Source organism: Vigna umbellata, chromosome 5 (assembly GCF_029865625.1).
Source record: "Vigna umbellata cultivar VRB3 chromosome 5, Vumbellata_1.0, whole genome shotgun sequence".
NCBI classification, from domain to species: domain Eukaryota; kingdom Viridiplantae; phylum Streptophyta; class Magnoliopsida; order Fabales; family Fabaceae; genus Vigna; species Vigna umbellata.
In genome coordinates, this window is record NC_142169.1 from 13,785,704 (window position 1) to 13,811,727 (window position 26,024).

The window sequence follows — 26,024 nt, forward strand, 5'->3', positions numbered from 1 at the left end:
TTCTTAAAAATTAGTATGTGAAAAATGTATACATTATTTACATTACATTTTAATTTTAATTTTAAAATAGTTTTTTATTTTATTTTCTGATTCTTAAGTGATCATATTTTAATTTTTACTCATGTGCATTCTCATTCAATTTTAACTAAAAATATTTTAATAACATAATATATTATCTAATATTACAACAATCTAATGAGTAAAAAAATGTTTTCCTTATCTTTCTTTACTTTCTCCAATTCGTACATTCTTTTCTTTTTCTAATCCTTCACTCATTCGAAGAAAGCATAAGTGCATAATCACAACACAATCCAAAATCTATTTTAAAAGCATAAGTGCATAATCACAACACAATCCAAAATCTATTTTGTGTTCTCATCTATTATGTCCCTTTATCTTCCTAGTGTGGGACCCACTGGGACTCCAAACGTCACATTCACCCAAAATCCATTTAGTCAACTATCACAAATGTCCATAATCAACAACCACTCACATCAAATCAAACATTAAAAATACAGCAAAAACAAACCCCATATGCCATTTATACTAACATATAAAGAAAAGTATCATTATATAAAGATCAAAAACTAAAACATAAAAAAAAAAAAAACTGTCTTTTGATAAATTGCGTAAGCGAGAATATCCAACTTCACATGATGTTGACTACAAAAATGTTTCTGTTTACCATTCTAACATTAACATGTTTTTTTCAAAAGTTGAATAAATAGTGAAATTGTTATTTATAAAGGAGTGTGACCACTAATAATATTTTATTAAGATTTTCAAGTAAATGAGATATTGAGATGTCCATTTGATTTTTTATAAACTTTTTTTATGTATAGTTGATAGGCTTTGTATTTGATGTGGAATGACTTATATATGTAAGTATAAATTTAGTAAAAACAAATCTCACTGCATTAATCTTTAACCGATTTAAGTGTTTATTTATTTTGAATTATTTCGAACTTTTAGAATTTATAATTTATATCTTCAATTTGCAAAATATTGATAACTTTTTGCCTTAAAATTTGATTTTTCAGAAATTACCTCATTTTTATTGAATTTTGAGTTGTGTATTTCATTAATCGTTCACACATCATAATTATACAATAGTATAAATTTCTTTCCATCCGTTAAGTTAAAGGCTAATTTTGTTTATCATAATTTAATTGTAGTTGACCAAACAAGCTTTTTATAGACAATCGTAATTAAAAACATATTATCTATTACATAGATATTTTCACAGAATGTTAGCATATGTATTTAACCATATGTCAATTTAGAATGTACTTAATCGTATAGGTCAACTCTTTTGTATTATTCCACTCTAAGTAGCATTACATATGATTAGAACAAAGATTGAAATACTATACAGAAAAAAACAAATTTATTGATTTTGATATCTTAAAATACATTAAAAATATTTTTAGTATATTAAAATTAGTATAGAAAATACATTGCAGCGTAATAAATTCTCAACGGGATTTGAATCTACGCAAAAGATTTAGCTCTACCACTACTTATAGTATTTTATCATTTTGAACTAATACGAGTTTTTATGTTAGGTACTACAAAATTGAATATTTTTTTCTATAATCATGAAAGTTTTAACTTATAAAAAATGTTAAAATTGAACATTTGCAAGTCTTACTCAGTTGTTCTAAACTGTTGCATCTCTTACATTCTTACCAATTACAAAAACTGAAGGTGTGGAAAAGAAAACACTTTTCAATTACCCACTGATAGATCCATTCACGTGGTTTTGCTTTCATGGGGTCTACATCAAGATGGGTTCAAATTTTAAAAAAGGTCATTTCTTTCTGCACCCTCCATAATTTCTATGTCAACGTGGTTAAAAGATTAAAGTATACTTAATGAATATATACTTTTTACCCTAAATTTTCTCTTCTTCTCCACTCTTCACTACACTGCTGCCGCTGTTGATCCTATTAGCAATTTTGATCACATATATATATATATATATATAATAAATTAATAAATATGTTAGGACTGTTATATTTTATTAGTTAACTTTATAAAATGATTTAATTAAATAAATATGACTAAGGACATATATGTTATGAAAAGTATATTATGCAGAGACTAATAATAATTTTAATTTGTTGAAGGGGTCAAATTAAAATTATTAAAATTTAAGAAAAGTAATTGACATAGATTACATAAATGGGTCATGGTCCCCATTTATGAGCACACTCATTATTCTTATTTCTTTTTTTTTATCCCATTAGAAGAGAAAATATAGAGGAAACCTAAGATGATTTATGTAGGAAAGATAACAAATGATTGATTACTAATTATTTCCAATAATCAATCCTTCAAGTAGGCTTCTGTTTTCTGATTTAAAAGGAATTGGTAACTTCTCTACTTTGTAAGGGTTTATTGATCATTCTTTATTCTGTGATTCATAAATCTAACAATTGGTATCAAACTATGTTAATTTATGAGTAATTGGCGTAAACCCTGTTTGGTTTATTTGTGGAATTAGGAGTTTTGGTTTTAATTGATTGCTTATATGTTTTTCCTAAATTAAGAACCCAATTATATTTATGGAATTCAACCAATAAGAAAACCCCCAATTTGAAACCCTAAATGGGGAAATCCCCAATTTTGAAATTTCGGACAGCTATCTCCTTTTTCTTCATTCTCTACCATGGTGGAGCCACTTCAAGCGAATTGTTGTTTTCTCTTTGTGTTCTCAAAACCCATATCTGTAGTGGTGAAGAATACTCTTTATGATGACAACGACAACGATTATTCGTACGCCAAATCTATAATATATAAGTGGATACAAACATCACTTTATAAATCATTATTATAAGGTTGACTTAAAGTCGATTTTTTAAGACAATATTATAGTCATTAATCATTATCCCATCGAGATTTATTATTTGTTGGATTTATCATTTTAAACTTTATTTTCCACAACACATTAAATCAATTCTAAAATTTTTTTTCTAAAGACACTCACTAGAACTCACTACTTTTATTTTGGAAAAATATTTTCAAAATTGATTTAATGCGTTCTGAAAAATAAAATCCAGAATGATGGGTGTAAGAAAAAAATTAATAGTGTGCAAGATACAGCCTAAATAACGTATTCGAAATTAAAAAAAAAAAAAAAAAGGAGAAAAACCTTCATCAGAAATCTCCCTTAACAAATGTGCTTTTCTTAAAGTGTTGGACTTACACTATGTTGAAAGAAAAAAGAAAGGGACAAAATGTGAGCGATTGAAATACAAGTAAAAATCGTTCGAGTAAAAAGAAAATTAAAAAAAGTAGAAACTATTTGATTAAAGAGAAATAAAATAAAAAATAATGAGATTATTTATTAATATTATCACTTATATTTATTATTTAAATAAAAAAGTATACTTGGATGAAGCATTTATAATTACATTCATGTTGTGTAATAAAAAAAATTCATTTAAGGTATGTTTCCAAATGCATGGACAATTAAACTTCTCCCATGCCAAAATAAGTATACAGGATTTAACCATGAGAATAAAGAGAAAACATTTACTTTGCCTTGCATTCAATTCTAAGCTAGTGTATACTAAACCACCACAATTACTACCTGCACCCCACTATTTGGAAAAAGACTTAAACACCCTTCATTAGTATACCACATCGCTGCTGAAGAGGAAAAATACTGTAGAGAACGAGAGAAAATGCAGAAAAAAAAAAACTCATTCTAGAAATTTTTTTCCGAAATATATTTAATGTATTTTGGAAAGTTATTTCCCGAACACAATTCATATAAGAAAATTTGAAATAACTCCAAAAGGCATTATATGCATTAAAAAATGTTTGTTCCTAAAATTCCATTCTAAAAAATTATTCTAAAATGCATTTCATGCATTCCAAAAATTATTTCGAAAATCTTGTTTCAAAACTTCCAAAACAATTGTTCCAGAAAGTTTATCCAACTTAAAAACGTTAAGAATATTAGTATTTATAGATGATGCAAGCATGTCCCTTTAATATTATTTAGTTGGAGATTCAGAAGAACATCATAAAGTAAAATGTTTCCCTCGTTACTGGAAGTAACTGTTCACGATAAATTTTCCTTGATAATCTCAAAATCAATATTGAACTAAGCATTGGAAACAGGAAACTATGCATAGTTGTTTACGACTCGGTATTCTATCCCATTTCCCAAGTTCTAACGGAAAACTGATCATATATTCCATATTTCTTCAGACTCACATGTAGCATGTACAATCCTACCAAAATACTCATGCAACTTGTCCTATCTTTGAATTCAAAATTTACAATGCTCTATGTTAGTGAGCTCATCCTGGTTTGGCCGTGTTTTAAAAAAATAAAAAGAAGAGAGAATGGTGCCATGAACAAAATGATTCAAAGTACAAGCAATTCAACACCTTCGGCATATGTACATTAAGTAAACAGAAAACAATGCACTTTATTTCATATTCCTATACATCATTAATTACATATTTCAACAGCCAAAATAAGCATATAAATTACCTTAACTAAAAGGATAAAAGACCTTAACAAAGCACATAACTACACTAAAACCGTAAGGGCAGTTGCTTCGAAAGTTTTCATTCATGAAAAGGAGTTAACAAGGAAATGAAGATTCCATTCATTCCTTCCAGTTATAGGAAGCTCGGTCAACAACTAAATAGTCGCCCCGGATATCCTTTACAACTCGAAGGTCATCATCGAGGTACACAGTATCAAACCTGCAGAAACAGGACACAAGCACATTACTACAATAAAACTTCTCAAGCCTCCTAACAACAGAATGTAAGAGAACTGTTCGTTTTTCTTTTACAGATTACTGTCATAGGAACTTGGCTATAATGACATATTAAGTCAAAAATCAAGAAGCATTGTTCAACACTTTGTAAGAGAACTTCCAGAATTTTTTGTTCAAGGGGAGTTTTCTGGATTGGTACGGCATCTTTGTAAATCTTTGTATGGTCTAAAATAGTTTTCCAGGGCCTAGTTTGGAAAATTTAGCAGCATTGTTCAACATTTTGGTATACCTCGAAGTGAGGCGGATCATTCAATCTTATACTGTCACTCAAATGTTAGATGTGTCTATTTGGTAGTATTTGTTGATGACATTGTTCTTACAAGCAGTGGCCACCATGACATCTCACAAATGAAACAATGTTTTTGCCCTTATTTTCAAACCAAATATCTTAGAGAACCCATATATTTCTTAGGTATTAATGTGGTACAATCCAATGATGATATTGTTATATCTCAAAGGAAGTATGAATTGGATATTTTGGAAGAAACTGGGTTGATGAATTTAAAATTTGTTGACACATCCATGGATCCTAATACCAAACTCCTACCAAATCAAGGAAAGCTTATTTTAGATTCTAAGCAGTATAGAAGATTAGTTGGGAAATTGAATTATCTTACCATTACTTGTCCTGACATTTCCTTTGCAATCAATCTGGTGAGTCAATTTCTCAATTTCCCATGTGAAGATCATTGGAATGTAGTCATCCATATATTAAAGTACATTAAAGGATATCTTGGAAAATGTTTGTTATATGGTTCCAATAACCATGGAAAAGTTGTTGGTTATTAAGATGCTAATTGGGTAGGATATCATCTGATAGAAGATCTACTTTTGGATATTGTGTCTCCATTGTTGGCAACTTGATCCTTTGGAAGAGCAAGAAACAGTGTTGTGACAAGATCTAGTGTAGAAGCAAAATATAAAGCAATGGTCTCAACCACTTATGAACTTGTTTGACTTAAGCAATTGCTTAGAGAGTTACAATTTGGAGATGTTACTCAAATGACACTTATATGCGACAATCAAGTTGCTCTTCATATTAGGTATAATCCTGTCTTTCATGAGAGTACCAAACACATTGAGAGTAAATGTCATTTTATTCAAGAGAAGATTGAATCTGAAGACATCAAGACTGAGTTTGTTAGCTCAAGTGACTAGTTAGCAGATATTTTCAATAAGTCGTTCCTGAGACCGATAATTGATTATATCTGTAACAAGCTTGGTACATATGATTTATATGCACAAGCTTGAAGGGGAGTTGTTAGATATCTTGGATATCTTTTATCTTTTATCTTATGTTTCTATATTATTATTTCTTTTCTATCATTATTTGTATTTTGGACTTAGCCTATAGTTTCTTTATTATAAATATAGTAGTCTATGTACACAAGGGAGATTAATCCTAACCTAGTTTTATTATATTCAATAATGATGAACCAGTATACATTATAGTGTCTGCTTGAAAATCATCAAAACTCATAAGCCAACTTTAAAACAAGAGAGAAGAGATGTTAAAAATTGAAGAAAAAAAAAATATTGTAAGGGTTAAACTATTTGTATATGTTACAATGACACTTTCTTTATGAAGGTGAAAAGGTACAAAACCACATAAAAATGAGAAAAAAAGTTAGTAGCCATACAATAATTTATGTATTACAACTTATATAAATTTAATATAGTCTACCAATACGTACGGACTTTAAATAACCCTTATTTATTAATTCATTGTAAGGTTATGTCCCCTGTGTCGATGTTTCGATTGAGTTAAATTCTCACACTGTGTAGAAATGAATAAGTTAACTAATATATAAGTGAGAGACTCACAAATCTATTGTATTAAGGTTTTAGATTGACGATAATGTTATGCTTGCTCACATGGTTGGCTTGTGACTTCTTGGTGAGAATATGTCCAATATTTTCTCCCTTTGAATTGTCCAACAAGTAGTATTAGAATTGATGATTCATCTTGGTAACTAGCTTAAACCAAGTACTATAAGGATGGATAATGAATTCTAGGTTTTAGGTTCCTTCTATCAAAAGTTTTCCTATATGAATTTCAAGAAAGTGTCCCATTGTCGTAAATGACAATACAAGGTCGGTCATTATTGAAGTACTTGTGATTAAGAACGTTTCTGCTTAAATAAGAGTGTACTAATGTGGAACTGACTCAAACTTAACGAGAGATTTTTTATGTCCAAATAAGTAGTCTCATATTGTGCAGAGATAGGTAAGTCTAATATAATATTGCTAGAGAAAAGTTCAACAGCCCACGTTTTGATTAAGTGTTGACAAACGACAAAGTGTAAAACATGATCATTCTTAATCTATAAGACAAGGTTTTTGTTCACAATAAATCATGAAGATTCAAGTGTTTCGTCTGATAAATGATACAACATTGAGTAGTATCTTTTTACGTCTGATGAGTATTGTTGTGCTCAAACGATATGTACATAGTATTAAGCTAACATTGTATTTCACAAAAATATCTTTATGCTTATTTTTATATTATAGATAATGTTTCTTTCCTTTGTCTGCCAAGAAGATTCATAAAACCTTATGTCACATCAACAATCTCTTGGTAGATGTGCTAAAGTTGTAGTGCTTCAAACAACTCCTTAACGTGTGCTTTGTCAACTTTGAAAAAACTATTTGAGTTGTACAATTTAGTTTCTTACACACTCTGGAGTAAAAGCAACCTGATTATGGCCTGATAAGTTCTACTAGCTATTAGGATGTTTCTTCAAGAGGGTATGTACGTAGGTTTAAGCTAACATCGTATTTCACAAAAATATTTTTGTGCACTATTTTGTAGATAATGTGTGTTTCGTTCGTCTACCAAGAAGATTCATAAAAGCTTATGTTACATCAAAAATCTGTAGATAGGTGAGCTAAAGCTAATTTGTTCCAAACAACTCCATGACACGTGCTTTGTCAACTCTGGAAAAGACTATTTGGCTTGCACAATTCAATGATTTACACATTCTTAAGTAAACGCAATCTGATCAAGGCTTGATAAGTTCTACCCGTTATCAGGATGTTGCTTCAAGAGGGGTACAACATTTAATGCACCCTCTGCATTCAAGTTGCTCAAATGCAAGGGAGGCATCCTTATGAGTTGAAGTTGCTCAACAGCTAGAAAAGGATTTGGAATAACTCTTTTCTTCAATGCCTATATAAAGTTATCCTTCAAGAAGAAGAGCAACGAGTTCAATTTGCAAAAGTGTTAAAATGTTGCTAAAATGTTTTTGTGCCCTAAAAGCTTTGTAAGAACACTATTGTGTTGGTTAACAAACTAGTAGAGAGAGCTTAAAACTCGTACACGTCAAAAGACACTGCCTTCTCTTTTGAGAAACCTGTGATCTTTCAAATCACATCTTAAACAAACCTTGTCTTAGACAGGAGTGGTTGTTATAATTGGTGGGTAAGCAAGGAGCGACTGTGTTCTAAAAACAATACTTGGGCTTTTAGTCAAAAGTGGCTAAGTGTTTAAATAATTCTTGATGAGTTAGTCAGGAATGGCTATGTGTTGAAGCAATACTCGAACAGGTCAACCAAAGGTGTCTAGGAGCTGAAACAATACTCGTGTTGCAACATAAAATAATGTTTGGTGAAATAGGTAAATATTTTGATTGTACTATTATAAGAAAATAAGTCGAGTTAATCAACTGTGATTGTGCTGCAACGTATAATAAGTTGGAAGAACAAAACATCCTAAATGAGTTTGTCTATTTAACCTACCAACCAATGGTGGACCAAACTAGGTTACAAAATTTCTGAATCACCAAAAAGTGAGTCGACTTGAGCTGTCTCATTTTTAGTTCAACCATGGTAAGACAACCCGTATGAGTCGGTTGATTCACTGTGACACCCCTACTTTTGTGCCTGACTTCAAGTTTCCTCAAAAACATGTTTCATGACTGTTAGATGTTATGCTGTGTGTTTATGTTAATTGGGCTTAGCCCATTCTGTATTTAGGGTTTAACCCTTATCTTACATTATAAATAAACTATCCTATGTGTATGCTAAACACATAAGGGAGATTTCTCCTAATCTTCTCTATTATTTAACATGGTATCTAGAGCACAGGAATAGTTCCCGCCAACTCCACGGTCTCCGGTACCCATCACCGCCGCTGTCGCTACAGTCGCCGCCGCTGCCGCTGCTGCCGCCGTCGCCGTCGTCGCCGCCGCCGTCGCCGGAGTTCCAGAATCGACCGATGACCACACCATCGGAATCGTCTCGGCCAGGCGACCACCGTGGTCCAAAGATCGCGGCGAACGGACCACCCACGCGCCGCCACGCGCCGCTGCAACAGTCACCGCTGCCGCCGCTTCCCGCCGCGCGTGCCGGCGCGTCGCCGGAGAGTTCCGCCGCCGATCAGCACCGACGTGATCGCCTCCTCGCCCTCTTTCTGGATTTGTGGTCGTTGCGTCAATCGGAGCACTTTGGATTTTTAGGGTTTCTCCCTCTCCATGGCTGCCCAACTTGATGATCGGAGTCGTTCTCGCCAACTAGGTTGTTAGGATATTTATCCTATTTTATCATCATTATAATGTGTCAAGGGTTACCCTATTTATCATGATTATATTGTGTCTAGGATTACCCTATTTATCATGATTATATTGTGTCTAGGGTTACCCTATTTATCATGTATTTGTGTATCAATTTATTCTTATAAATAGAAGATTGTGAGAGGGATCAATTAAGCCCTCAAGAATTATTTCTTTTCAATCTTAAGTTGGTATCAGAGCCATGGTTAGAGCCTATCCTAGCGAGTTCTGAGTGGGCATTCTATTCTTCTATTCCACCCGCAATCGGACCGTTATCGGACCACCCAATTTCTACTATCACGCACGAGATGTCTATACCTCGGCGTGAAGGGGGTGTGTTGGAAGTCCCACATTGACTAGAGATAAGGCCAAATTATAATATATAAGTGAGGTGCAGACCTCACCCTACAAGCCGATTTTGTGGGGTTGAGTTAGGCTTAAAACCCACTACTAACATGGTATCAGAGCGGGTCGATCCCGCTCTGGTTTCTGTCTCGTAATATATATCTGTCCGGCGCCACAGTTCTTCGTCGCCCGCCGCTGCCCGCCGCTGCCCGCCGTCGGCCACTGTCAACCGCCGGCCACCGTCGCCGCCGCCGGCCACCGTCCGGCCACTGTCGCCGCCGGCCACCGTCGTCCGTCGCCGGCCGCCGTTCACTGCCCGCCGTTGCCGGCCACCGGTCGTCCATCACTGTCACAGTTTCCTTCGTCTAAACCCTTAGGGTTTTCTTGTTCCTCGCTAGTACTATTTGTCTTCTTCAGAGATGGCGTCTGGCAGTACTCTTTCCTTCTCTGGAAGTCCATCAATTACCTCCGAGAAGCTAAATGGAAAAAATTATCTATCATGGTCTGCTGCGGTTGAAATGTGGTTCCTCGGCCAAGGGCATTATGACCACCTTGAGCGAGATGGAAGCCATGTGCCTATTGAAAAAGCTGCTCAGTGGAAACAAGCAGATTTCCAGTTGTGTACCCTGTTATGGCAATCAGTGGAACCCAAACTTCTTGTATCTTTGAGGGCTTTCAAAACTTGTCACTCCTTTTGGAAGAAAGCCCAAAACATTTATGCCAACGATATTCAACGTCTCTATGACACTACGAACAAGCTTGCATCTCTTAAAATGGCTGACCATGATATGGTGTCCTTCATGGCTGAAGCCCAATCTGCTGTCGAAGAACTTAGGATGTTTTTGGAAGTAGATCCATTAGAGGATATCAAAAAGAAACTAGACAAATTTTACATGGTGTTGATCCTTCGTGCCCTACATCCCGATTTTGATCATCTCAGAGATCAACTTCTAACTAGTCATGAGGTCCCCTCTATGGAAACATTGACCACTCGCCTTCTGCGTGTCCCGGTATCTCAAACTCAAGAAGCGCATGAACTAGTGGAACCATCTGTCATGGTTGCCACACGAGGAAGAGGAAGACGTGGCACTAGAGGACGAGGACGAGGAGGTCGGGGACGTACTCAATGCACATATTGTAAAAGGATGGGTCATACTCAAGAGAATTGCTACTCCTTACATGGTTTCCCTTCCAAAACCGCCAATATTTCGAAGACTGAAACTTCCACTTCGAAAACTGAAACCTCCACTTCTATGTTTTCTGAGGATGACTATCAAGAGTATTTAAGGTTAAAGTCTAACAGCTTGGCACAACCATCTCAATCTCCCAATACATCAACAGCCTGCGTTTCTCAATCTATGGAATGTCAAAATTCATGGGTAATTGACTCAGGTGCTTCTGATCACATTTCTGGTAATACCTCTTTGTTCTCATCTATTTCCTTTCGAGAAAACCTCATTTCATAACCCTTGCAAATGGATCTAAAACTTCTTCCAAAGGAGTCGGTCATGTTTCTTTGTCTTCCTCCCTCAATCTCAACTCAGTCCTTTTTGTCCCTAATTGTCCTTTTAATTTAATTTCCTTAAGCCAGTTGACTAAAATGTTAAATTGTTCAATAACCTTTGATCATAAATCTTTTGTTATACAGGAGCGTGGTTCGGGGAGACAGATTGGAGAAGGATATGAAGCTGGCGGATTATACCATTTTGGATCTCGTCCAAGGGTGTCTTGTGTTGCTGCTCCTAATCCTAAAGTGCTACATGATCGACTTGGTCATCCTCATTTGTCCAAATTAAAAAAGATGAGTCCTGAACTTAGTGGTCTCCAAACCTTAGAATGTGAGTCATGTCAATTAGGAAAACATGTTAGATCTTCCTTTCCTAAAAGGTCTCAATCAATATGTAATTCTAGTTTTTCCATCATCCATTCTGATATATGGGGACCTAGTCGTATCTCCTCCTTTGGTTTTAGATATTTTGTTACCTTTATTGATGAATATTCAAGATGTACTTGGGTTTATCTTATGAAAAATCGTTCTGAATTGTTAGCTATCTTTACATCCTTTTTGAATGAAATCAAGAATCAATTTGGTCAAGTAATCAAAATATTAAGAGCTGATAATGCAAAAGAGTATTTCTCATCCTCCTTTTCTGCCATCTTGAGTTCCCATGGTATCTTACATCAGTCTACTTGTCCTCATACACCACAACAAAATGGTATAGCAGAACGAAAAAATAGACACTTGGTTGAAACTGCTCGTACCCTTTTGCTTGGTGCCCATATTCCTGTCCATCACTGGGGGGATGCCATCTTAACTGCATGTTATCTTATTAATAGGATGCCCTCCTCCTCTCTTGATAATAAAGTCCCTTTCTCCATTTTGTTTCCTAATGATCCTCTCTTTCATACATCTCCCCGAGTGTTTGGCTGTGTATGTTTTGTTCATGACATGTCCCCAGGTCTAGACAAACTCTCCGCTCGCGCTCTCAAATGTGTCTTCTTAGGCTATTCTCGACTTCAAAAAGGATATCGGTGTTACTCTCCTGAAACTAAGAAGTATTACATGTCTGCCAATGTCACATTCTTTGAACAGACTCCTTACTTCTCTCCATCTGTTCAGGATGTTTCTATCCTCCAGCAAGTCCTTCCTATTCCAATGGCTGAGTCGAATAGCTCCACTGTCTCTGTCATTCCAAGTCTTGATCACAATCCTTCGACACCTGTTTCTCCATATACTGAGATCATCCCACACAGGGCCTCAATGGATAGTCCACCTCCCCAAGACAATGGTGAATCTCCTACTTCAGATTCTTCTCCCTCGTCACCTCCTCCCACGCCTCCTGGTGCAAATGATTCAGCATGGCCTATTGCCCTCAGAAAAGGTACTCGTTCCACTCGGAACCCTCATCCCATTTATAATTTTCTAAGCTATCATCGATTGTCGCCCTCCTATTTTTCTCTTTTATCCTCAGTGTCCTCTGTTGTTATACCCAAGAATGTGAAAGAAGCACTTGATCATCCTGGATGGCGACAAGCTATGATTGCAGAAATGCAGGCTCTTGACCACAGTAATACTTGGGAGCTGGTGCCCCTTCCCCCAGGAAAAAAGGCGGTTGGTTGTCGATGGGTGTATGCAGTTAAAGTTGGCCCTGATGGTGAAATTGATCGGCTCAAAGCTCGGCTTGTTGCAAAAGGTTACACTCAGGTTTATGGTCTTGATTATTGTGACACTTTCTCTCCTGTTGCCAAGATGACTACTATTCGTCTCTTCTTTGCCATGGCAGCCATTCGTCACTGGCCACTTCATCAATTGGATATCAAGAATGCCTTCCTACATGGTGATCTTGAGGAAGAAGTTTATATGGAGCAACCTCCTGGGTTTGTTGCTCAGGGGGAGTCTGGTATGGTATGCAAATTGCATCGATCTCTATATGGCCTCAAGCAATCCCCACGTGCTTGGTTTGGAAAGTTTAGCTCCATTGTTCAAAAATTTGGGCTAAAACGCAGTGAAGCAGACCATTCAGTTTTTTATTGTCATTCTTCTCTCGGGAAATGTGTTTACTTAATAGTATATGTTGATGATATTGTCATTACAGGAAATGATGTTGTTGGAATATCTCAACTAAAAGAGTACTTGTGTAGACATTTTCAAACCAAGGATCTTGGAAGTCTCAAATACTTCTTAGGCATTGAAGTAGCGCAATCAAAAGATGGAGTTGTAATCTCCCAAAGGAAGTATGCTCTTGATATATTACAAGAAACAGGCATGATTGATTGTAGACCGGTAGACAGTCCCATGGACCCAAACCAGAAATTAAGGACAGAAGAAGGTGAATTATTCTCCGATCCAGAGAGGTATAGGAGGCTGGTTGGCAAACTGATTTATCTCACTATTACAAGGCCAGATCTATCCTTTGCAGTTGGAGTGGTTAGTCAGTTCATGCAGGCTCCATGTGTTGACCATTGGAATGCTCTCATTCGCATTCTAAGGTATGTAAAGAAGGCTCCCGGGCAAGGATTGTTATATGAAGATAAAGGAAGCATTCATGTATCTGGGTATTGTGATGCAGATTGGGCAGGTTCCCCTATTGATAGACGGTCTACAACAGGATATTGTGTTTTTCTGGGAGGAAACATTATTTCATGGAAAAGTAAGAAACAGAATGTAGTAGCTCGATCAACCGCGGAAGCTGAGTATAGGGCAATGGCATCATTAACATGTGAACTTATATGGGTGAAACAATTCCTTCAAGAGCTTAAATTTTGTGACATCCATACTATGAAGATGTATTGCGACAATCAAGCTGCTCTCCACATTGCATCAAATCCAGTGTTTCACGAGAGGACTAAACATATAGAAATTGATTGTCATTTTGTTCGTGAAAAGTTGTTGACCAAAGAAATATGTACTGAGTTTATTGGGTCAAACGATCAACTCGTAGATGTATTGACTAAGTCATTAAGAGGTCCTCGGATTGAGTTTATTTGTTCCAAGCTTGGTACATACAATTTGTATGCTCCAGCTTGAGGGGGAGTGTTAGGATATTTATCCTATTTTATCATCATTATAATGTGTCAAGGGTTACCCTATTTATCATGATTATATTGTGTCTAGGATTACCCTATTTATCATGATTATATTGTGTCTAGGGTTACCCTATTTATCATGTATTTGTGTATCAATTTATTCTTATAAATAGAAGATTGTGAGAGGGATCAATTAAGCCCTCAAGAATTATTTCTTTTCAATCTTAAGTTAGGTAAAGGACGTCCAAAATGTGACCATTGTGGCAAGCTAGGCCACAAAATTGATAGATGTTATGCGCTTCATGGACGTCCTCCTCGACCTATAGCAATGGCTAATTCTAATCCACCTCCCCGATCACCGTCTGCAGACCATCCTACTTCATCAAATACTATAAATAACCCTGTACTCTTTCAGGAATTTCTCAGATGGTATGAGGACCGTCAGCACTCTAGTTCCACTACATTTGCTTCTGTTATACGCACAGGTACCCCTTTTGTTGGTCTGACTCACACTCTCGGATCTTGGGTCCTTGACTCAGGCGCCACCGATCATATCACTGGTAACAAGTCCTTATTTTCCTCCTTGTCATGTCCGGGTAATTTACCCTCGGTAACGATGGCTGATGGGTCTAGAGTCTCCTCTCATGGTATTGGTACTGTTCATATTTTTCCGTCTATATCCATTGATAATGTACTTTATGTCCCTGGGTCTCCTTTTAACTTATTATCCGTAAGTCGTCTAACTCGTTCCCTTAATTGTGTTATTTCATTTACCAAAGATTCTGTTTGGTTGCAGGACCGGAGTTCGAAACACATGATTGGCACAGGATGTGAGTCTCATGGCCTATATCATTTGAGCCCTTCTCCACATGCTGGCGTAATCATGGAGTCACCATCCCTTCTTCATGCTCAGTTAGGTCATCCAAGTCTTGCCAAACTGCAGCAACTTGTTCCGAGTCTGTCGAAATTATCAAGTTTGTCGTGTGAGTCTTGTCAGTTAGGTAAACATACTCGTAGTTCCTTTCCTCGTAGTGTTTCACAAAGAGCGTCATCCCCCTTTTCATTGGTTCATTCTGATATTTGGGACCCTAGTCGTGTCAAGTCAACTTTCGGATTTCAGTATTTTGTTACCTTTATTGATGACTATTCTAGATGTACTTGGTTGTTTCTCATGAAGAACCGTTCTGAGTTGTTTTCCATTTTTCAATCTTTTTTCAATGAAATAAAAACTCAGTTTGGGGTTTCTATTCGCACTTTACGCAGTGATAATGGCCGTGAATACCTTTCTCAACCGTTTAAACAGTTTATGGCTTCTCATGGCATTCTTCACCAAACCTCATGTGCTTATACCCCTCAACAAAATGGGGTGGCTGAGCGTAAGAATAGACACCTTATTGAAACAACTCGTACACTTCTTATTCATGGTCAAGTACCCTCACGTTTTTGGGGTGATGCAGTTCTCACAGCATGTTATCTTATCAACCGCATGCCATCTTCCGTCCTAGATAACAAAATCCCTCATTCTATCTTATTTCCTCAAGTCCCTCTGCATCCATTACCTCTTCGCGTTTTTGGGTCTACATGTTTTGTTCATGATTTTAGTCCTGGTCTTGATAAGCTATCTCCTAGGTCTCACAAATGTGTCTTCTTAGGATTTCCACGGTCACAAAAGGGCTATAAGTGTTTTTCCCCTTCCCTCAATCGTCATTTTATCTCTGCTGATGTCACTTTTGATGAGTCTTCTTTTTACTTTTCACATCTATCTTCTAGTTCTGTACCTCTCCCTGTTACTGTTGATATTCCTCTTATATGTGATCCTCCTGGTGATGCTCCACCCATTTTGTCTTCTCCTTCTTTAGACTCTCATTCACCACAGGATCATCCTTCACCTCCACCCCTTCAGGTTTATAGTCGCCGTAATCGTCTCCCTCATGACTCACTTCCGGTGCCGCCTCATGTGTCTCCTCCGGCTCCAGCAACTGAGTCTGACTTGCCTATTGCCCTCCGTAAAGGTATACGCTCTACCCGTAACCCTTCCCCCCATTATACTGTTCTTAGTTACCACAGATTATCTCCATCTTTTTACACTTGTCTCTCATCCATTTCTTCTGTGTCACTTCCTAAATCTGTGGGTGATGCCTTAACTCATCCTGGCTGGCGTCAAGCTATGCTAGATGAATTAAGTGCTTTACAGAAAAGTGGAACTTGGGAGCTTGTCCAATTACCATCTGGAAAGTCTGTTGTTGGTTGCAGGTGGGTGTATGCTGTCAAGGTTGGCCCTGATGGCACAATTGATCGTCTGAAAGCTCGACTGGTTGCCAAAGGCTACACACAGATTTTTGGTTTGGATTATGGTGATACTTTTTCTCCAGTGGCAAAAATGACCTCTGTTCGCCTATTCATTGCCATGGCCGCTCTTCGACAATGGCCTCTTTACCAACTTGATGTCAAAAATGCTTTCCTAAATGGTGATTTGCATGAAGAAATTTATATGGAGCAACCGCCTGGCTTTGTTGCTCAGGGGGAGTCATCTGGATTGGTATGTCGTCTTCGAAAATCCTTATATGGCCTAAAACAATCTCCTCGGGCCTGGTTTGGTAAATTCAGTTGTGTTGTTCAACAATTTGGTATGTCTCGCAGTGAAGCGGATCATTCAGTGTTCTATCGCCACTCAAGTGCTGGATGTATTTACTTAATAGTGTATGTCGATGATATTGTTCTCACAGGAAGTGACTATCTCGGCATCTCTCAGATGAAACAACACCTTTGTCATCATTTTCAAACCAAAGATCTTGGCAAACTCCGGTACTTTTTGGGTATTGAAGTAGCACAATCCAATGATGGTATTGTCATATCTCAGAGGAAGTATGCATTAGACATCTTGGAGGAAACAGGGTTAATGAACTGTAAATCTGTTGAGACACCTATGGATCCTAACATCAAACTCCTACCAAATCAGGGGGAGCCTTTCTCAGATCCTGAACGGTACAGAAGATTAGTTGGTAAACTAAACTATCTTACTGTTACTCGTCCTGACATTTCCTTCGCAGTTAGTGTGGTGAGTCAATTTCTAAACTCCCCATGTGAAGACCATTGGGATGCAGTTGTTCGCATACTGAAGTATATTAAAGGATCACCTGGAAAAGGTTTGCTATATGGCCCTAACAACGATACAAAAATCGTTTGCTATTCAGATGCTGATTGGGCTGGTTCCCCTTCTGATAGGAGGTCTACTTCTGGATATTGTGTCTCTATTGGTGGCAACCTGATATCTTGGAAAAGTAAGAAACAAAGTGTTGTGGCAAGGTCCAGCGCAGAAGCAGAATATAGAGCTATGGCATCTGCTACTTGCGAGCTTGTGTGGCTTAAACAATTACTTAGTGAATTGAAATTTGGAGATGTCACTCACATGACACTTATATGTGATAATCAAGCTGCTCTCCATATTAGCTCTAACCCTGTCTTCCATGAGAGAACCAAGCACATTGAAGTTGATTGTCATTTTATTAGAGAAAAAATCATATCCGGAGATATCAAGACTGAGTTCGTTAACTCAAGCAACCAGTTGGCAGACATATTCACCAAGTCCTTACGAGGACCAAGAATTGACTATCTTTGTAACAAGCTTGGAACATATGATTTATATGCTCCAGCTTGAGGGGGAGTGTTAGATGTTATGTTGTGTGTTTATGTTAATTGGGCTTAGCCCATTCTGTATTTAGGGTTTAACCCTTATCTTACATTATAAATAAACTATCCTATGTGTATGCTAAACACATAAGGGAGATTTCTCCTAATCTTCTCTATTATTTAACAATGACTATAAAAAGAGAAAGTTATCTGAGTGTTATGGGTCAAAAGAAAAAAACATGATATGTATTTATATTAATTTACATAACAAAAAACAATAAGTTTTCACCTAACAATCAGTAATTCATGATTTCATATCCTAGAACACGTACCAACTAATAATTAACAAATCTGTAACAGCTAATGACTAATTAGATTTTAACACTCCTTCTCAAGTTGGACAATAAATAAAAAATACACTACACTCTTGGTTTCTATAATGTCCACAAGTGATACATTAATAAATAAAATATATGAAGAATTAATAAAATGTATATGAATATTAAAATTATAATGGATATTTCACTTTCAACTCAAATTTAATAAAAAAGCTTTCGTTACACCTAAGCTACAAACATTTAAGTGTCAACATTGAAAGTTATTCCTAGCCAACCTTAACCAGGTATGCTAACAATAACTTTTGTCGACATTTTCAACTCTTCAAGTTAGCTTCATTCTTCTCTTCTAAGCAAAACCATTAAATTTGAAGATAGGAAAATGTGGAAGAATAAACTTTGAAATCATTGGTTATCGTGTAAAGATACATGAGAGCTTATCAAACATATTCTTATATAATCGAACTAAAAAGTACTTACCAACCCTGTCCAAATGGTGGCAATGGTATTTCCCAATTCTTTCCACGTAATACTGCACTTGTAAATCTAAACAACCAATGTCAGCCATCAAACGTATTAGAATATTTCTTATGTAAGAAATTTAAACTCATTAAGCATAGGCATCAAGCTTAAACTTTCAGTTATGTGCTCTCAAACACCTAAAAATACTATCAACAATTTTGACAGGAAAATGAATATAAGAGACTTTAAACGATAAAATATTACATTGATATGACGAATAAGGGATATAAGGTTGGTTTGTGTCAAGACCGTGCTGCTCATTAGGTATTTTAGGAAGTTTTTTTTATTTTATCCTTGATGTAACTTTATTCTTTATTATTTAGGACCAATGGCCTCATTATTGAAAAACGGACTATTATTCGTTCTAAATTTGAAATGTTATTGGAGCTCTTGATCTTTGGGTGTATCTAACTGTAAATATCAACCCTAAAACACAACCTTTATTGCTGCACCCCTCGAACATATTGCAGCCTTCATTGTTGCACCACTCTGATCGTATTGCAACCTTTATTGCTGCATAATCCACCTATAGGCTGAGATCATGAATTCTAGAATGGAAATTGGGGACAGATCTCAAATTGCTAGAGAATTACAGAATGTTCAGGCCACAGGTATTCGTTCTCTAACATTTTTCGATAAGTTTCCATTTTCTTTTTACCTTAATGCTTACAATACACCTTCTTCTAACAGGTACGTGTTCTCTACCCACAATACTTCTTCTCCATATATTCTGTGTCCTAACAACAAGAAAATTTTCACAACAGATGGAAGTCCATCCATAATCTTAAAAAGTGTCCTTCAGATCCTTAAATTGTCTAATAATTTGATTTTAGTACAAAAACTCAAGCTCTTTCATGTAATGTTGCTTTTCATAGCAATTCTTGTATTTCACAGCACCCAGCATTTGGAATAAGCAATAAAGGTCCTAAGGACAGTGTTTATAACGGTGATAGCATGTAAGATTTGCCAGAGTAAGGTGTTTGGACTGCTACTTGCGGCAATCCTAGTGATGTGTTATCATGTGTGGAAAGTTTGTTACCAATGCAACTTTTAAAAAGTGGATTTTAAGTTTAACTCAACCCTACAAAATCGACTTTTAAGATGAGATTTGCAACCACTTATATACTCTAACTTGATCTTATTTCTAATCGATGTATGTGATACTTCAAACAACAACTACCAATATTGTGATCACTAGAATGGGGAACTCCTTCCTAGCCAACCAATGACCTCAACAACAATGGCCAACAGCAGCAGTAGCAGCAGTTAATGTGGCAACTATTGCATTCTCAGCATTTTTATTTATAATAATCAATTTAAAATAGGAAAATATAAATATACTAAAACGAATAAGAAAATGCTACATATATTTTTTCCTAATCAATATGGAGATATTGAAGATATTTTTATCATAATTTGCTATTTACAACAAGAGTAGATCCAAATTTTAGGAACTTCGTAGCCGAGAATTAATTCAATAGGTAAACGAAGATGGTACTACAGTAAAATGTCAAAAACCAACTCAAAGGCAAATAAAATTTCATATTAAGTGTTAACAATATAAAACTTGAGTAATGCTAAACAAATTAATAACAATAAAAACTCATTGGAAAAAAAAAATCAATCCATCAAAATAGGCCAGTAGGCCTTTTGAGTTTTGTTTTGCTATACGGTTGTTAAAGATATTATCTTTAGTTTATATTTATCTTTTATCTTTAGTTAGTTTTTTATATTTCTTATTTGTATTTTGAGCTTAGCCCATATTTCTTTTATCATAGATAGAGGACCTATGTGTATATACAAGGGAGATTAATCCTATATATAATTTTTACTATATTCAACTTGGTATCAGAGCAGGTTGTTTGAGTCTCTTCCTACTCTCATCTTTTCTCAAATACCTCAACGAGTAATCCTGTCTTTCTCAGCCTCCAGATCAGATTTGTACCTAGCCTGACCCTTCTCTAGTGTTTCCAACTTTTTCTGATAACAGCTATAAGCTGAACTTCCAGAGTTTGTCTCAATACAATTAGAATGGGATTCGAACCCATGCACTTTCGGACCAGTACCTGAAACTAGTGCTTTAGATCAACTGATGCCAATCATTTTGGCACTCTTATTTGACATTTTTACTGCCTTCAATTCATCTGCACCCAGAATTAAAAAAGAAAAAAGACCTAAAGTCTCTTCTTCTAACAGGGAACCCTAGATAGGCACTCGCCTCCTCCTATACGTGAATAGGCCACTACCTCCACTACACCAGCCGTTGCGAGCCACAGCCCAAGGCTTCACCAGCAACATCGATCGCTGCTTTCCACCATAGGTCGTCGTCGCCATTGCCGCTACCGCCGCCGCCTCATTTTCTTAGGCGAAGTTAGGGGTTTTGTGCGCCTCCTCGAGCGCGACCTAACCCTGGTGGTCTTCGTCTTTGTCTTGTACGCACACGTCATCACACGTCTCCTCTCTCCGTCAGATCTCGGGCGCGTATTGTTCACGTGCCGCCCTTCCCTAGCCGGAAGATCACCGCGCCACTGGCGTTCTGTTTGCCTCACTCTCCTGAGCTTCTTTTGGCCCCTTGGCTTCTTCTCAAGTCCTAGCCATCACTTCAATGGCGGTTCTTCTTGCCGACGGACTGTATGACCTCTTCCTTTGATCGTTATTACTGACTTTCTTCTTGGGCTCGGGTTTAGCCCATACTTCTTGTGATACAGTGCTAAGTATCACCATTTGGAAGTAGTCCAGCAGAAAAACTTTAGACCTCCAATTTGTGTTTGGCTTTTTGATGCAATCTGTCATCCTTATGTTTTGTAAGCAACTGTGATGCTTCTGTCGCGTTTCATTTACTTACAAGTCTCCAAGGACAGTCGGTTAACACCAAGGAATTTCAACACCAAAGTCATGGGTTGAAGGTTGCTCGGGAGTCTATTTCTAACGAGATTCAAAATCTTAGTCAACAATTTTACCAACCCTTTGTCAGATCTGTTTTTGGGTCCTCTGATGAATAAAGGAGACCATTATGATCTTTCACTTTCACGATTTGTCATCGGCGCGTCGTCATTTTCGCTGTCGTTCGTCGGGAGGGGAGTATGTTGTTCCAACCACTGTAGGTCCCACCAGTCAGAGATGGAAATCCCTACAGTTTGTCCACTGTAGGCCCCATCCTTACTTGATGGCAATTTAGTCCCTACGCCTCCCATCAGTCAGTGATGACAATTTAGTCACTGCAGTTTATCCCTGCAGTGAGGGGGAGTATGTTTCCAGCCACTAGTCAGACACTAGTCAGAGGCCCCACTAGTCAGAGATGGCAGTCCCTGCTTTCAGCCACTGCAGGCCCCAATTAGTCAAAGATGGTAGTCCCTGCAGTTTTGTCGCTTTCAGCCACTGCAAGCCCCATACTTGATGGCAATCCAGTTCCTACAGTTTGTCATTGTCCTCCTTTGTCAAAGTCATCCTACTTGAAGTTTTATGGTGCTAGTTGAAGTTTCGCAGTAGTGACCACTGTCCAATCCATAAGCTGTTGTTAGTTGTTCGTCGACATGTGATTGCACATCTGTTTGTCGCAACTCTTGAAGACAGATCATATATTTCAAATTGAGTTTATTTATTCCAAGCTTGGTTCATACAATCTGTATGCTCCACCTTGAGAGGGAGTGTTAAAGATATTATCTTTAGTTTATATTTATCTTTTATCTTTAGTTAGTTTGTTTATATTTCTTATTTGAAATTTGGCTTAGCCCATGTTTCTTCTATTATAAATAGAGGATCTATGTGTATATACAAGGGAGATTAATCCTATATATAAATTTTACTATATTCAACTACGGTAAATGAAGGGAGAAGAGGAGGGGATATTTTAATTAGACTTCTTTCATTTAGAAATTAGGCGAGGAGGGAAGGGGAAAATAGGGACCCAAAATCTCCCTGCTAATGTTTGGAGGGATTCAAAGGAAAGGGGGGTGATTTATTGTATGCAGACAAAATATTGCAAGATTTATTTTGTTTGTCATCTTCTCCATTATTGGTTATATGGATATAACTGTATATTTGTCTTCCCCTCACCTATGAACTTAGGGCCAAAGTATGTCTTTCTTCCCCTTCTCTCTCTCTCTTTCGAACAAGCTGAGGTTAATTAGTCAGCTATGATGCACAAATATGATAAGTATCGGTTGCGACATGTATCCAATACACTGATAGTTTATTTTGAAAAAAATAAGATACGATACATAATATATGCATATTGAAAGTATATAATAATTCTTAAAAACATGATAAATATATGATTGTTATTGTGTGAATCCAAATTAAAATCATATGTATTGAAGTTGTTAACATAAAAAGTTATAAATTATTATTATCATAAAAGTACAATTGTTTTATAGATAAGATTCATTGATAAATATCGATAAAGTATCCGGACACGGACACATGACCTAAGTAACCCAAATTGAAGTATTGGTGCATTATAATTGGTCATACGTCCTTAGGGAAGAGAATAATAAGAACATTCTCTCGACTCTAGACTTGTCATGTAACTGTCGTGTTTCAATAGTAGAAGACAGAGGTAGAAAATATACCAATGCTGCTTGACTTCCTGTTCATAGAATTTGATGAGTCCCTAACCCCTACCAAGGATGGAGGTACATTACACAAGCATAGGGAGAATAAAAGGAGAGTTTTCTTTTTCACCTTCTTTTGATTTAGTTTTATGTTAAGTTCCCTAAGTTTGCATGGTTGGGTTTACTATATTTTACTTCAACCACTTAGACATGTTAACTTGTTCTTTTTTGTTTATTTTGTAGGCTTTTTTTTTTTTCAAAGATTTTAGATATATTATCCTTATTTAATATTTATCTTTTATCTTTAGTTAGTTTGTTATTACTTCTTATTTGCATTTTGAGCTTAACCCATTGTTTCGGGTGTGGGGTCGAGAATCGCTACCAAACACTCCTTCACACTTTTCTCCTATTCAACTTATGTTATCTTGAGTATACCTAGTCAATTCTTCTATGTCCTTGATGCCTGAACTCCAAACCGTATGGACGGGTACCTATCAAATGCACTCCGACGCTCAAGTCAGTAATCTAACCAATCGGGTATCATAATAAAATCTTAAATTCGTCATAAATACAATCATCTACCTCCTTACCTCAAAGTTGTATTTATAGGTTTCAAGATGGGATTATGATTAATAGAGTTGTAATCACAGCCCAATACCTAATAAGTAAGACTTACTAGTAAACTTGATTAGAGGTTGTACTTAAGGTTGCATAGGATTTGGACCACTCGGCGGTCTTGTTCTCTGGTCGGGCGGTCTCTCACTTGCCCGTATAGGTATCCAGTACACCCATATTTCTTTTATTATAAATAGAGAACTCTATGTGTATATTCAACACAAGAGAGATTAATCTCATACATAATTTTCACTATATTCAACAAAAGGTTGTATGTTATTTTTAAAAAATCTCTACAAACACATTGTCGGCCAAGCTCTTACCTGCCTGGCCCGATGGAGGCCGGCCAAGCTTGGTGGAAGTTGACTAGCTTCTGTCATGGACGACTAGGCTATGTTGCCACACGTTGTTGGGTTGGTGGTGGCCAGCCAGGCACCTTGGTGCTAACTCACGGACATGCATAGCAGCCCCGGCCACATATCATGATAGCTCGACAACCCAACAGTCAGCATCCTAAAAGCTGCATTTATGGTGAAGACGGACACTAAGGGGGTGATTTATGGTGTTTCTACAAGGAAGGTGAGCTGCATATGAGGTGGAGGAGAGAGAAAATCATAAAGCATAAAGCAACTGTACAATCATGCTACCTTTGGCAGCCACCACGTACTGGAATTGAATCAGCATGGAGCCACCATTCTTCCACGCCATAGTTGTCTTTAAACCTAATGTTTAACCTAGTTTCTAGAAGATAACTTTTATTTTTCGTATAGACACCCTTAGGTCATATTTTCCTTGCTTCGAGACTCCTCATCTCACCTATTTAAGGGGCTCTACTTGACTTATAAAGGGTTGATCAATTTAAAGAAATACAGACGTTTTGTTCAATTGTGGGTGTGAGGTTTCTCCTTTGGAGTGAAGTTCTCCTAGCTTTATCTTGAGCAAGCTCAAGTGATGGCCCTTCACCACTCATCTTAAGGGTTGGTTTGCCTTAAGGCCCCTTCAACTGGCGTGCCATCCCCTCTACCACTCATCTTAACGGTTGGTTTGCCTTAAGGCCCCTTCAAGTGACGTGCCATCCCCTCTCCCATTTTCCACTGTCATCTCTTTTCCATCTTTTTTTCCATTTACTGTCATTTTTTATATGTTTTGAAGAATACCATCTTTTGTTGTTTTTGTCTAAATGAACTTTCCTTCCTTCTAGAGCATCTTGAAGTGAACCTTCACTAAATGTCCCGTGGAATCTTTACTTAGCTTTCTTAACTAACATCACACAATATTTTCAAAAATATAACAGGAGCCTACATCAAAATTCCCCTACTCCAGATTGATAATTACAGGAGAAAAAGTGACAGAGTCCACCCGATTTTCCAAGAGTCAATAACTAACAATAAGCATACTCTAGCCTTATCCACATGCAAGGGTGTATGACACCAAAATCAAACTCGAAACTCAACTCAATTACTGCAAATGCACAAAAAGAGCATTATTCATGATTGTTATTATCATTATTAAGTCCAATTATTCACCTGAAATTCACTCTCTGCGGCGACGCAACCTCAATACTGGATCGAACAAAGAAAACGCCATCAGGGGGAAACGTGATGACGTTGTTGAGCGTCCCATTCCGAACATCTATGACCTGCAACACGTCGCCGGCTCGGGTTCCAAATAAGGGAGCCTTCTCGATGATGAAGAGCTGCTCCTTCTCTGTCGTCCACAGCAGCCGCCACGTCGCCGACAGAGAGTCGCCGGTGGTGACGGAGCCAGAGCCTACGGCGGCCATCGCGTCGATGGCTTCAACTATCGCAGCTCGCTTCAAGGGGTCGCTCTGCGTCCGGAGGCCGCGGTCCTGGTCCGCTATGAGGGCGAGAAGGTGCTCCTTGGCGGATCGGGATTGGGTCGTGGCGGAGGAGCAGGTGAACCTCCGGTGACAGTAGCGCGGGCCAGGGAGTTTAGTGGTGAAGGAGTTGGGAATAAGGAGGGTGGCCATGGACATGGGTGGTTGCGATGATTGACTTCCATGGGCCTGTGGAGGGAGTGAACTTGAAAGACTTGGCGGTCGAGAACCCAAATTTCACACAGGGAAGATATTGTGGGAGCCACGTGGAAGGCACGTGGATATTAATGATGTGAGATTTTCCAA

At 37.2% G+C, this 26,024-nt stretch overlaps 1 protein-coding gene across 2 annotated transcripts; it reads right to left on the reverse strand.

Moving 5' to 3' along the window:
• Nucleotides 1-4,379: 4,379 nt before the first annotated feature.
• On the reverse strand, nt 4,380-25,943 carry LOC124840584 (Plastid-lipid associated protein PAP / fibrillin family protein). 2 transcript variants are annotated; one of them, XM_088091700.1, is made up of 3 exons: nt 25,408-25,937; nt 18,672-18,737; nt 4,380-4,727 (listed from the first exon to the last, which is right to left on the reverse strand). In XM_088091700.1, exons 1-3 carry the CDS (start codon nt 25,875-25,877, stop codon nt 4,628-4,630), a joined length of 636 nt encoding a protein of 211 aa, XP_087947826.1. In that variant the 5' UTR covers nt 25,878-25,937; the 3' UTR covers nt 4,380-4,627. The 2 variants fall into 2 exon arrangements, with proteins under 2 accessions (XP_087947826.1, XP_087947827.1); XM_088091701.1 differs by lacking the exon at nt 18,672-18,737 and having other exon boundaries at nt 25,408-25,943.
• Between the last annotated feature and the right edge of the window lie 81 nt (nt 25,944-26,024).